The following is a 13,130-nucleotide window of genomic DNA, read 5'->3' as shown; positions in this document are numbered from 1 at the left end:
AATAAACAGTCTCATGTGGCTGGTGGCTGCATTTCTACCACCACAGAGAGTTCTGCTGGACAGTGCCATGTGCGTGAACATATCAGAACTTTGTTTCTAAGTAGGGCACTCAGGAAGAAAGAGCCCAGAAAGAAGAGGAGTCGATCTAGCTCAAATGCTCCTTCCTACACTGACACCCACATCAAACCCCACAAAGCCCTTTTTAAAGATTCGAGTATATGCTAAGGCCAAGTTATCAGCACCAATGAATGGGATCTTGTGGTAGCCAGGCAGGGGCGCTGCGCCTCCTTTTTAATTAGGAACATCTCCTGTGTCAGGGAGACAGCAGGGCCCTGCGGCCATCTGTTATGTAAATGTTTCCAGTCCACAGTGGAGAAAGTGGGTCAGCGAGTGCCAGGGGTGCTTCAGGCTCCAGGCTGTCGACTGCCATCAGTCATACAGACCAGTGAGCTGCTGCACAGGCCAGTGCCTTTCTTCCTTCATCATGCAGCCAAGAGCGAGCATCACAGTGCCCTTGGTAGACGGGTGAGAACAAGGAGCAGTCCCCGTCAAGGTCACCTGTGAGTTAGTAGCCTTGACCCTGAAGAATCCACCCTGTGCCAACAGCAGACAGGCATCTCCCCCAGGATCATGGGCCTGCAGCAGGCACGAGGCCATCCTCTGGCTGTCCCTGCCAGGCCCTGGGACACCTGCTTGTCAGACGTAACACCTGAGTGCCAGGCCTTGCTCTTGTCTCAGGGGCTGCCCTGCAGCAGTGTCCACTGGGGGCAGCTTTGTGGGCTATGAGGGAATGCACAGGCGCACTCGTGGTATTCAGCAGGAAGCAGCAGCCGGACTCCTGTCATAGTCACCCCAAACCAGGTCAGATGGCCAATTCATCAGAGAAAACCTTTCTGTGACTCACTCTTCCCCCACACTTGGTGTTCCAGAGACTGGCAGATCTCTCTTGCCAGCAAGGACCCCTTCTTCTATTCTCTTTAGTGCTGGGGAGTTAACATATTTTAATTCACTTAATGGGAAGGACAGGGGAAACAGGCACATCTCCCTAGAGCCCGGGAGGGGCCCTCCCCTTCTCACCCATCTGCATTCACCAGGTGAAGCCCATCCAGTGTGTGGTTTCAATGCTACTTTGTGCTGACACCATCCACAGATGTGCCTCAGTCAGAATATGCCCTGCACCAGACTCCCACAGCCACCTCGATTTCTCACATTCAACATATGCAATCCACCCCAGTCTTCCCAGTCATCAGTCTGTCTGTCTCAGCACTTCTGCCATACAACTGCTCAAGCCCAAATCTCAGAGCACAATGACTCCCTTCTCTGCCCCTATCCCATTCATTAGCAAATTCCAGCACCTGGATGCAGGGTTTAATTTTTTCATCTTTTTCTAGTTTCTTAAGGCAGAAGCTGATGGCGCGGATTTAAAACCTTACTTCTTACCCAATACAGATGTTTAAGTCTATAAATTTCTCTCTACACATGGTTTTAGCTGCATCCCACAAATTTTGATATTTATGCTTTTTTTCCACTCATTTCAAAATACTTTGAAATTTCCCTTTTGATTTCTTAATTCATGAGATATTTTGAAGTGTGTTACTGAGCTTTCAAATATTTGGAGATTTTCTAGATATCTTTCTTTTGTTGATCTCTAATTTCATTCTATTATTATGATTAGAGAACGTATTTGGTATACTTTAGATATTTTAAATTTATTAGGACTTGTTTATGGATGAGAATCTTGGTAAATGTGCATTCTTGTGCTTTTGGGTGGAATGTTCTACAAATATCAATTAGAGCAAGTTGGTTAGTAATACTTTCAAGTCTCCTATAGTCTTACACTTTTCTGTCTGTTTATTCTATCAAATATTGAGAGAGGGATGTTGAAATCTCTGACTATAATTGTGGATCTGTCTGTTTTACCTACAGTTCTATCATTTTTTGCTTCGTGTATCTTTAAGCTCCATTATTAGTATCATAACATTTAGCACTGTTACGTGCTGTTGATGAACCAACCCCTTTATCATTATGAAAGATCATTCTTTACCTCTGGTAATATTCTGCTGTGAAATTTACTTTGTCCGTTATTCATATAGCTACCCCAGCTTTCTTTTGATTAGTGTTAGCATGGTTTATCTTCTTCCACCTTTTATTTTTAACTTATTTGTGTCCTTATATTTAAAGTCAGTTTCTTAAAGGCAGCATACAGTTGGAACTTGCTTTTTTATTTACTTGACAATCTCTGCCTTTTAATTGGGGGTGTTTAGACCATTTACAGTGATTGTTGACAGAGCTGAGTTTAAGTCTATCACCTACTGTTTTTTTCCTATCTTTAGCATCTGTTCTGTGTTCCCCCATTACTATTGTTTTTTCTCTGCCATCTTTTGGGTTAACTGCATACATAGTATGACTCCACTTTATCTCCTTTGTTCACTTATTGGTCATGACTCTGGTGTTGGGGTGGCGGCGTCAGGGTTTAGGTGCACACCGGTAACTCACTCCAGCACGTTGTGGAGTCATCTCAAGCCTCTTCTCATCGAGCGTGAGGACCAACAGCAGTGTGCCTCCCGTCCTCCTCTCAGCCTCTGCACTACCACTGTATACGTTTTAGTTCTACCTATGATATAAACCCTAGGTACATTATTATTTTTAATTTAAAGTTAGTTGTTTTTAAAGGGATTTAGATAATAATAAAAAATGTCTTTCATACTTACTCATGTAGCTCTTCATTCCTTTGTGTAGATTCAGATTTCCACCTGCATCACTTTTCTTCTACCTGAATAAATTCCCATGATATTTTTGTAGAGCAGGTCTGCTGGTGATGAATTCTCTCAGCTTTTGTGCATCAGTCTTTATTTCACCTTCAGTCTTTAAGGCTATTCCGCCTGGCATAGAGTTCCAGGCTGACAGTGTTTTCTTTCAGTTCTGGGGAGATGCTGCTCCTCCTCCCTCATGAGCACTGTCTCCAAAGACAAGTCTGCTGCATTCTCATCTTTGTTCCTCTATCTGCAATATGTCTTCTTCCCTAGGATTCTTAAAGATTTTTCTCTTAATCAGTAGTTTTGAGCAGTTTAACTATGATGTGCCTTGTAGCTACATGCATGTTTTTTGTGCTTGGGGCTTCACTGAGCTTCTTGGATCTGTGGCCAGAGAGCTTTCATAAAATTTGGACAATTGCAGTCATTGCTTTTTCAAATTTATTTCCTGTCCCTGCTACTCCCCCACTTTCAGGCCTCCAAACACACATCTCTTGACTGCTCGAAGTTGTGCCACAGCTTGCTGATGCTCTGCTCATTTTTTTCTGCCTTTTGTCTCCGTGTTTCATTTTGATAGGCTCTATTTCTGTCCTTAAGTTTACTGTTATTCTGCAATGCCCAATCTGTGGTTAATCTCATCCAGTAGATTCTTCATGTCAGACATTGTTGTTTTCATCTCTAGAAATTTGAGCAGGGTCTTTTTTTGTATCTTCCATGTGCTCAGTCTTTCCTCTTGCTTCTTGAACATGTGATTTTCAGTTATAATAATAATTTTAATGTCTGTGTACCCCAGTTGTATAATGGTTGTTGTTTCTGAGTCTAGGTCAAGGAAGGGAACACTGAGCTGGGAGAGCACAGGCCACTGGTGCCTTTGACAACAGCTCCTTCTCTGTGGATCACAGAGCAAGCACTCCACAGTCCTTGGTCAGACCTGTTCTCCCAGGGCCCGCATGGCTGGTGCTCTTACAAGCCAAGAATGAAGGAGACCAAAGCACTGCCTCACACAAACCTGAAGGCCAAGTCACTTCTTCAAGTCCTGTTGCCCTCTTTACAGTCCTGTGGGCTGGCACACGCTGGGGTGCAATGGCAGAAACAGGGCCCTACTCAATTCAGTTTGATCTGTAATGAAATAGTTAAACCTGAAAATGACTTGGTTTCTAAGTACATGGGAGACAGAAATCCATTTCAAAGTACTTTGTTCAGTACTCTGTTGAACAGATATATGTCACCTCCTATTGCTGAGGGAAAACTTGAAACTCAAAGTAAGGGAAGGTGTAGGGTGTAGCTGGGCTGCAGGAACAAGAACTGGGGATGGGAGCCCCCAGTGTGTTCTCTCCCCAGGTCTCCAGTTGTCCGTTCTCTCCTGTGGAGAAAGCCTGGGGATGTGGCCACTGCAGCAGCTCCTGAGACCCACAGCCTGTGTCTCCCACCCCTGGGCAGGGCCACACTCAATTCCTGTCTGTAATGTCCTCAGGAAGGATTCTGGCTGACCTTCTGTGGGCCATGCACTGAGGTCAGAGGTGCCAGGTCATGTGGCCCAGACTCGGCATGGCACCCCACTGCTCTATGTTGAGCCTCTGCTAAGCAAAGGATCCACTGGTTGGAGCAGGTCTCAACTCCCTGGCAGGGCAGAAATAGCTTCTATGTGCTACACTGACTCGTAAGAACTCCTCCTGGTTTTCAAAGGCATTTGCCCTCTAACGCCAGGTTGGAGAGAATCTGGAGGGATAGAGGCAGGTTTTGTGACACTGTAATCCCCTGCGTCTAGATGAAATCTCCATGAAGTTAAATGTTCTTCCCTCGAGGACACCACAGACAGATGTACACCCAAAGCTGAGGAACACTTACAGCCACACGTATTTGTAGCTATTTCAAAGTCCTGCCACAGGCACTGTGGTGGGGAACTAAGATATAGATTGTTCAAAATTACCAAGCGAGCAAAAGAGAGTGAGGTCTGTCAGCACCACTGCAAATCCTTTCTCAAGAGTAGGGTTTGGAAGGAGGGAGGGAAAAGATGGCTGTGGGGCACTGGGAAATTAAGGGGGAAGGGGTTGATGTGACACTGGGTTGAGCAGACGGAGTCCCCACATTTGCCACACTGCCTGTTGAGAATGCTGAGTCTGTGTACAATAATGACCTGATTTTCTGCTCCTTAGCTCTTCTGAAAGCCAGTCTGAAGCTGGGGGAGCCCCTCTGAGCAAGGCCTGCCAAGCACCAGATGCTCAGATTCCCACATTCAGATCTGGGCCACGTCTTTGCAAGTGAGGCATCAGGAGGGAGGTGGACCACAAGGAAAGTCCTTACAATGTCTAAAGATACCCCAGGCTTTACGTGACTTGATGATTCTTCTCTAGTCAAAAGAAACAGACAGAGGGCGTTGGGGTCAGTGCTGGCAGCTCTAGGGGGCTTGCATCTGACAGGGTGGCTCCTTGCAGGCCGTATGCGCCTTCCTGGCTGCATCTGCCCCTCACCCGCCATCGCTCTTCGTCTCCACAGACGAAGCCGACCCAGGAAGCAAGCATGTACGGACTATCTGAGGTGCAAACTTCAGAATCATCACCTATAGATTCTGTCTACATGTGTAAAATACATTCATTTAAAATTCACTTAAAACTAATGATGGCTTTAAGAAGTCAGCCTCAATGGGCAGTTCTGTGTGAACTGCTGCAGTGGGCTTCAGTGGGCAGCCGGAGGGTGAAGTCACACGTGACGCTGAATACCCAGACTCTCCACAGGAAAGTTCTGCTGCTGAGCAGGCCCTTGCATCAGGGAGGATGCCAGAGAATGCCTGCTCATGGTCCCTCCTGGGAGACGGGGCTGTGGAGCCACACCACCTGCCCCATGTGGCACGGGGGTCAGAGACCAGGGCCAGAGCCAGTGAGGTGCTCCTGCCTCAGCTCCTTCCTCCAGGAACACATAAATGCAAGAAGCAGACTGCAATTCGCCTCGTAGGTAATTGGTAATTAATAACTTTGTTAATTCAACAAATATTTCCTTGGCAACTACTAAGCTCCAAGCACTGTGCTGTCTTACCAAGACAGATAAACAGGACCCCTTCCTTCCTGAGGGAGGGGCGAGGCTGTCAAAGAATCATTATGCAAACAGTGAACGGCATACAGGAACCAGAGGAACAAACAGGAGGGCTCAGCGGCCTGCCACCCCCCAGCAGGGCTCACGTGGGAGACCCCTCAAGGCGTGGAGCCCTCCAGGAGTTAGTCACGGCTGGGGAGAGTCCTCCAGCAGCAGCACTTGGGGACTGTGAGTGCTCCTGGGGGAAGCTCTGAGAAGATTGTTAGCCCTGCCTCCCAGCCTCCCAGCCTCCCAGAGCTGCCCCCAGGTGGTCCTGTCCCAGGAGGGTGGGGAGGTACAGCTGCAAGATTCAAGTCTGGCAAAGGAGGCCCTGCCCTACTTTGTCCCAGTGCTCACCTGGTGTCCCAGTGCTCGCCTGGCTGTCCTGTGGTGACAGAGTAGGGAGTCCTCAGCATTGGAGTCACCTGGACGGCACGTGCTGCTGCTCAGAGCCTGATCCAGCAGACCCGGGTGGCACTGGAAGCTACATTTTAAGGTTCTCCAGATTTCTCTTGAGCAAAGCCACATTTGGGAACCACTGGTCCTAATTCCCACCCCAACTCTTTCCCCACACTATCCATTAGGAATTCCGGTAGGCTGCCAGTGACAGTAACCAACTAATCACATGACTCAGTGACCCAGTACTCAGGGCCTGCTCTTCTCCTTTGTGAAAGAAATTGGGAGGAGGCAGTGAGCTGGGAGAGGTGCAGACTGTGGGAGGTAATAGGACGAGGAAGTGGGGGCTGTGCCTCCTTTCATGAGGGATGGGAGACTCACGAGCATGCGCCCGAGGCCAGGCAGAGGGTGGGGCAGGGAGACAGAACTCACACCACCAGCCATAGGACCCATCAACAAGTGTGGCCCACTCCAGCCATGAACAGCAGAACACATGGCTCTCAGGCACCACAGAACGTATGCCAATACAGACCATATCCTGGGCCACAAAACAAACCTCAACAAATTTAGAAGAATCAAAATCATATAGTGTATCTTCTGATCACAACTGAATCAAACTAGAAATTATTAACAGAAAGACAACAGGAAAATTTCCAAGCACTTGGAAACTAAAACAACACCCACCTAAACAGTCCGTGGGTCAAACAGGAACTCTCAAGGGTTACAAAAAAAAATACACTGACCCAAATGAAAATAAAAATGCAACATATCAAAAATTGTGGGACATAACTAAAGCAGTGCCTATAGGGAAATTTACAGCACAAAATACATATATTAGAAAAGAGAAAAAGTCTCAAATCAATCATCTAAGCTCTCATATTAAGAGTCTAGAAAAAGAGGAACAAAATAAATTCAAACAAAAAGAAGAAAGGAAATAAGAAAGAAATCATTGAAGTTGAAAACAGAAAAACTAGAGAAAATCAATGAAATAAAGAGCTGACTCTTTGAAAAGATCAATAAAATTGATAAACTTCTAGCAAGACTGACAAAGAAAACAGAGAGAAGACTGAATAGTGTGAGGAAAGAAACTGGAGCTATGCACACCTCAAAGGGATGATGAAGGAGAGCTCCACACAGATGAAGCGACTCAGAAAGCCGGCTGTCCCTTGAGAAAGAGGAACAGCCACGCTCACCCACTATGAAAGAGATCATCTGAATAGCCCTATGTAGCCATTAAGGAAACTGAATTCATAATTTAAAAACTCCCCCAAAAGAAATCTCCAGACCCAGATGGTTTCATTAGAGAAATCAACCAAGAGTTTTATGAAGAAGTAACACCAATTCTACATAATTTCGTTCAGAAAATAGAAGAAAAGAGAAACATGTTCCAATTCATCTTACGAAGCTAGTATTTTCCTGATACAAAAATCAGTAGAGCTATAAAACTTTTAGGGAAAAAATCCTGAGGATCCAGGACAAGGCAGAGTTCTTGGACTTGATGCTAAAAGCATGATATACAAAAGGAAAAGTGATAAATTGGATGTTTGAAAATTAAAAACCTTTGCTTTGCAAAAAACCATATTAAGAGGATGAAAAGACAAACTTAGACTGGGAGAAAACATGAGCAAACCATGCATCTGGCAAAGAACTAGTTCCTGAGATGTATAAAGACTCATCAAACTCAACAGTAAAAAAACAAACAATCCAATTAGAAAATAGGCAAAAGACATGGACATTTCACCAAAGAGGGTATACAGATGGCCAATAAGCACATGAAAAGATGTTCCACATCATGAGCCATTATGGAAATGCAACTTAAAACCACATGAGACGCCACCACACACCTATGAGAACAGCTAAAATAAAAATAGTGACAACCCCAAATGCTCGGAGGATGCGGAAAAACTGGATCTCTCAGACACTGCTGGCAGGAATGCAAAATGGTGCAGCCACTCTAGGAAACGGTTTGGCAGCTTCTTAAAAAACTAAACATGCAACTGCCCTACAACCTAGCGATTGCACCCTGGCATTTATTCCAGAGAGATAAAAATTTATGTCCTCATAGAGACCTGTACATGACGCTCACAGTGGCTTTACCTGTAACTGCCCCAAACAGCAAAACACCTTCAACCAGTGATTGGTTAAACAGTCCTGGCACATCCCTGTCATGTGAAGCCCCAGTAGGAAACGAACACCCCATAGAACACTACTCAGCCATAAAATAATCACTGATGCACTCAACAACCTGGATGAATCTCCAGAGATTTAGGCCGGGTGAAAAAAGTTAATTCCCAAAGGTTACACATTGTATGATCCCATTTATATAACATTTTTGAAATGATAAAATTATAGAAATAGAGAACAAACTATTGGTTTACAGTGGTGAGGGGGGCTAGTGACAGGAGGGAAATGCTTGTGGCTGTGAAACGACAGCATGGGGATTCTTGTGGGGATACAATATTCTGTGTCTTCTCTGTATCAGTGTCAACCTCCTGGTTGTGATATTCATACTGTAGTTTTGCAAGATGTTACCATCGGGGGACACTGAGTAAAAGGTGCATGGACTCTCTCTGTATTATTTCTTGCAACTGCATAGGAATCTACAGTTACCTGAAATACAAAATTTAATCAAAAAAAGCAGCCACCACAACCTGAGATTTTACCAGGCAACTCTCAATTCACAAGAGAATAAGGGAGCCAAATGTTTCCTTAGACAATTCAAACAAAATAATCCTCTTGACTGTATGATGACACTGAAATTATAAAAAAAATAAAATAAAAATTTAAAAAAAAATAAAACTCAGATAGCAAAAATCACCCTCTCCTTTTGAGGGAAAGCATTTTGACCTAGTTCCTGGCTTTGATGCTGGATCAGAGGCCCCACGCCATTCCTTCACCCACCCGCTCACCCACCTACTCACTCCCACACCCACTCACTTGCTCACCCACTCACACTCACTCACCTACCTACTCATCCACTCAGACACACATTCATTCACACTCACTCACACACTCCCCCACCCACACACTCACAGGTGTCTCCCTGGTGAAGAGGGCGCGCAGGTGCTGGGCATGCAGTGGGGTGTGGCTCCAGAACCTCTAGTTACAACTTGGCCTCAGCCTATCCAGGGGAGATGCAGGTTGCTCTGGAGCCCAGCGGCACTTGGAGATGGCCTCTGTACACAGGGCTGGCCTGGCCAGAGGATACCATGTGCCACCACCATCCTGCATGGCCCAGGGGACCATGGGTGTGGATGGAACATTTGGGGACACACAAAGGGTACCCATGACTCTGAGAACTGCACACAGCCTACGTCTCCTTGTCCCAGTCTATGGTGGTAATGTGATTTTGCCTCCAAACACCACAAACAAAAGGAAAAGGACTCCCAGCTCTCCCTGTAAGTGCTGAGTCCAAGTCTGCACTTGAGGTGTCTGTCCTGAGTGCCCTGGGGAGGTGCTGGGACTCTCCACTGACTCCCTCCAGGCCAGGATGCAGTATTCAGAGGACATGGTCTCCCTACAGTCACACTCTGTGGCTGTCGGCTGGCCACTTGGCCAGGGCGATCTTCCTTGGGAAGACGTGGAGGATGCACATCTTGGCTCATGTCACCGGTGACCTTTCAGAACCTCAAATCAGGCTGTCATCCCCTTGCTGAAACTCTTGAGCATCTTCCATTGCCCCTATAATTCGACCAGGCTCTTCCCTCCCAGAGCACTGCTCCCAAGGCCTGTCTGCAGCTCCTGCTCTGCTGATCCTCGCCCAGCCCCACTGGCCTCCCTTCCTGGGACAGGCTGAGTTCTCCTGCCACTGCCCACTGCCTGGGCTTCTGCTGAGGGCCCTCCCTACCAGGTCTCTACTGTACCCCCTAATTGCTGGCACCCCATCTCACCTGTACCCTGTTCTCCCCCACAGCCCTGGCCCTGTCACACTGTGGACATAGTTCATTATCTCCTTCATTCAACACTGAACCCCCAGTTCCTGGCACCATTCCAGGCCCACAAGAGTGCAGGAGCAAATTCAGTACATATTTAAAGACTGACTGGATATATACAATGAGCACTAAGCTCAGCTCCATTTCCACGGCATCACAGGACATTCTGAAATCAGAATTTAGTGATTTCTAAACTCGGATACTCATGAAACACCCAGGATTCTATTTCCATTCTGCCAAGTCCACTTATCTCCTTATTCATTCACTTGGTCACTGAGGGCATGCTGGGGTCTGAGGGCCCCTGGGGGAACACACTTGGCCGTGGGCGGGGGAAGGCACAGCTCGACAGGCAAAGCCAGAGACAGGGCCTTGCCTCCCACGGGGACAGCTGAGGATCTGGGACAGCTGAGGATCTGTCCTACGTCCAGGCTACATGACCTTCCTCTCCTCCATCCCAGGTTCAGTCTGATTTGCAAACCCACCAGTAGAGGGCAGAGGAAACACTCATAAAGCAACAAGGCTTGTTAAGGCCAATAAAAGGGTAAGGAAGAATACTGTGAAAACAGAACCGCATCCCATCCCCTAAAACGACGCAAACACCAGCCGCTCTTCTCATTTCTTGAAATACAGGATTGCGTCTTCTCTCTTTGAGCTAGTCCAGTTTCAAAAGGCTTAGGTCTGTGTTCGATTTCATTGGTTTCTGGTCTTATTTTATTGTGTCCTCCTTTCTGCTGGCTATTCCTCTTCCTTTTCTTTTTCTTTTCCTTTAGCTTCTTAAGGTGGAAGCTTAGATTACTGTTTGGAGACCTTTTCTGATGGTAGTATTTCATGCAATAAATTTCTCTAGATGCACTGATTTACTCGTATCCTACAGATTTTGATATACATATATATATTTTTTTCTCTCAGTTCAAAATATTTCCTAATTTCCTTTGATGCTTCCTCTCTGACCAGCACATTATTTAGAGGTGTCTTGTTTTGATTTTCAAGTATTTGGAAATTTTCTAGTTATCTTTGGTTATTGATTTCTAGTTTAACTCCACTGTGGTCAGAAAACACACTTTTAATGATTTCAATTGCTTTAAATTCGTTAGACACTCCTTGTTTTACAAAGAGTCTGGTCTACCTTGGCAAGTGTCCTATGTGCACATGAAGACTACGTGTGCCCTTCTGTTGTTGGATGGTGTCCTGTGAGGGTCAAGCAGATCTCGGTGGTGGGTTGTGCTGTTTAGCTCTTCTCTGTCCTCACTGGTTTTCCATCTACTTGTTCCATCAATCACTGAGAGTGGAGGTGAAATCTTCAATGATAATCACAAATTTGTCATTTCTTCCTTTCTGTTCTGTCAGTTTTGTGTTGTGTATTTTGAGGCTATTTGATGCATGTACCTTTGGAACTGTTACGTCTTCTTGGTGAATTGATCATTTTATGTTCATGTGACATCTTTCCTTATCCCTAGTAATTTTCCTTGTTCTGAAGCCTACTTCATCTCATATTAATGTGGCCACTCCAGCTTTCTTCTGATTAGTGACCACATATCTTTTCCATCCTTTAACTTTTAACCTACCAATAGCATTATATTTCATGTAGGTGCCTTGTTGACTGCACAAAGATTGATCTTGCTTTTTTTATCCACTCAATCTCTCACTTTTAATTGGTCTGTTTACATAATTTACTTTTTTTTTTTGAGGAAGATTAGCCTTAAGCTAACATCTGCCGCTAATCCTCTTTTTGCTAAGGAAGACTGGCCCTGAGCTAACATCCATGCCCATCTTCCTCTATTTTATATGTGGCACACCTGCCACAACATGGCTTAACAAGCAGTGTGTAGGTCTGCAACCAGGATCTGAACCAGCGAACCACAGGCTGCCGAAGAGGAGTGCACGAACTTAACTGCTACACCACTAGGCCGGCCCCAAAATCTACTTTTTTATATTTGCAGATTTAATACTTGTCAACTCTATATGTGTGTATGTGCATATGTATATGGATGTGTGTGTACAATTTTGAAATAATTTTAGATCCATGAGTAGTTGCAAAAATATTACAGAAAGTTTCTGTGTACCCTTCACCCAGGTTCCATTTGACATAACTGCAGTACATTATCAAAACCAGTAAATGACATTGGTAAAAATACTATTAACTAAACTGACCAGCTTTTACATGCACTCCTTGTTTTGGTGTATAAGTCTATGAAATGTTACCACTTGTATCGACTTCTCTAACCACCTCCACAAGCAGGATCACTGTGAAGAGACACCTGTACGCTACCCCTTTACAGTCACTCACTCTCCCCAACCCCAACCCCAGGCAGTCACTGATCCGTTCTACATCACTATAATTCTGTCATTTCAAGAACTTTATATAAATCAAATCAAACAAATGTAATCTTTTGAGATTGGCTTTTTTTTCACTCAGCATAACAATGCTCTTGAGATTTACCCAAATTGTTGTACATAACAAAAGTTTATTTCTCTTTATTGCTGAGCAGCATTCCACTGTATGGCTGCACCACAATCTGTGTATCCAGCTACCCTGTGAAGGACACCTGGGTTGATTCCAGTTTATGTCGACTGCAAGTAAAGCAGCCAGGAAAAACAGAGTGCATATTTTTGTGTGAACATAAGTTTTCATTTTTCTGTGATAAATACCCAAGACTGTGATTACTGATTGAATGTTAAGTGCATATTTAACTTTATAAGAAACCGTCAGACTGTTTGCTGTAGTAGACACACCATTTTCTATTCCCACTAGGACAAGACAGACCCAGTTGCTCCGTATTCGTGTCAGCACCTGGAATTGTGTTTTTTCTTTACCCATTTGAATAGATGGTAGTGATATCTCATTGCGGTTTAATTTGCTTTCTCCTAACAGCTAATGATGCTGAACATCTATTCATGTACTTATTTCCCATCCAATCATCCAGTTTGGAGAAGTGTCCGTTCAAGGGTTTAGTCCATTTTCTAACTGGATTGTTTGTTT

At 45.0% G+C, this 13,130-nt stretch overlaps 1 protein-coding gene across 50 annotated transcripts in view; it reads right to left on the bottom strand.

Annotated features, from left to right (window-relative positions):
• The window catches only part of PCBP3 (poly(rC) binding protein 3), a 281,196-nt gene that overhangs the window by 37,891 nt on the left and 230,175 nt on the right, over positions 1-13,130 (bottom strand). For 9 of the 50 annotated variants that reach the window (XR_011433044.1, XR_011433043.1, XM_023630318.2 and 6 more), the window contains one exon: positions 2,712-3,872. The exons of the other annotated variants lie outside the window; for them this stretch is intronic. Coding sequence is in view for 7 of the 9 variants with exons in the window: in XM_023630318.2 (XP_023486086.1) it covers positions 2,712-2,727 (16 nt within the window). In the remaining 2 variants the exon portion in view is untranslated. The remainder of the gene's footprint in view (positions 1-2,711; positions 3,873-13,130) is intronic. 50 annotated transcript variants of the gene reach the window in all.

This window comes from Equus caballus, chromosome 26 (genome assembly GCF_041296265.1).
Source record: "Equus caballus isolate H_3958 breed thoroughbred chromosome 26, TB-T2T, whole genome shotgun sequence".
Classification (NCBI taxonomy): domain Eukaryota; kingdom Metazoa; phylum Chordata; class Mammalia; order Perissodactyla; family Equidae; genus Equus; species Equus caballus.
Note: the sequence above shows the minus strand (reverse complement) of the source record. Positions and strands in the feature narration are given on the sequence as shown.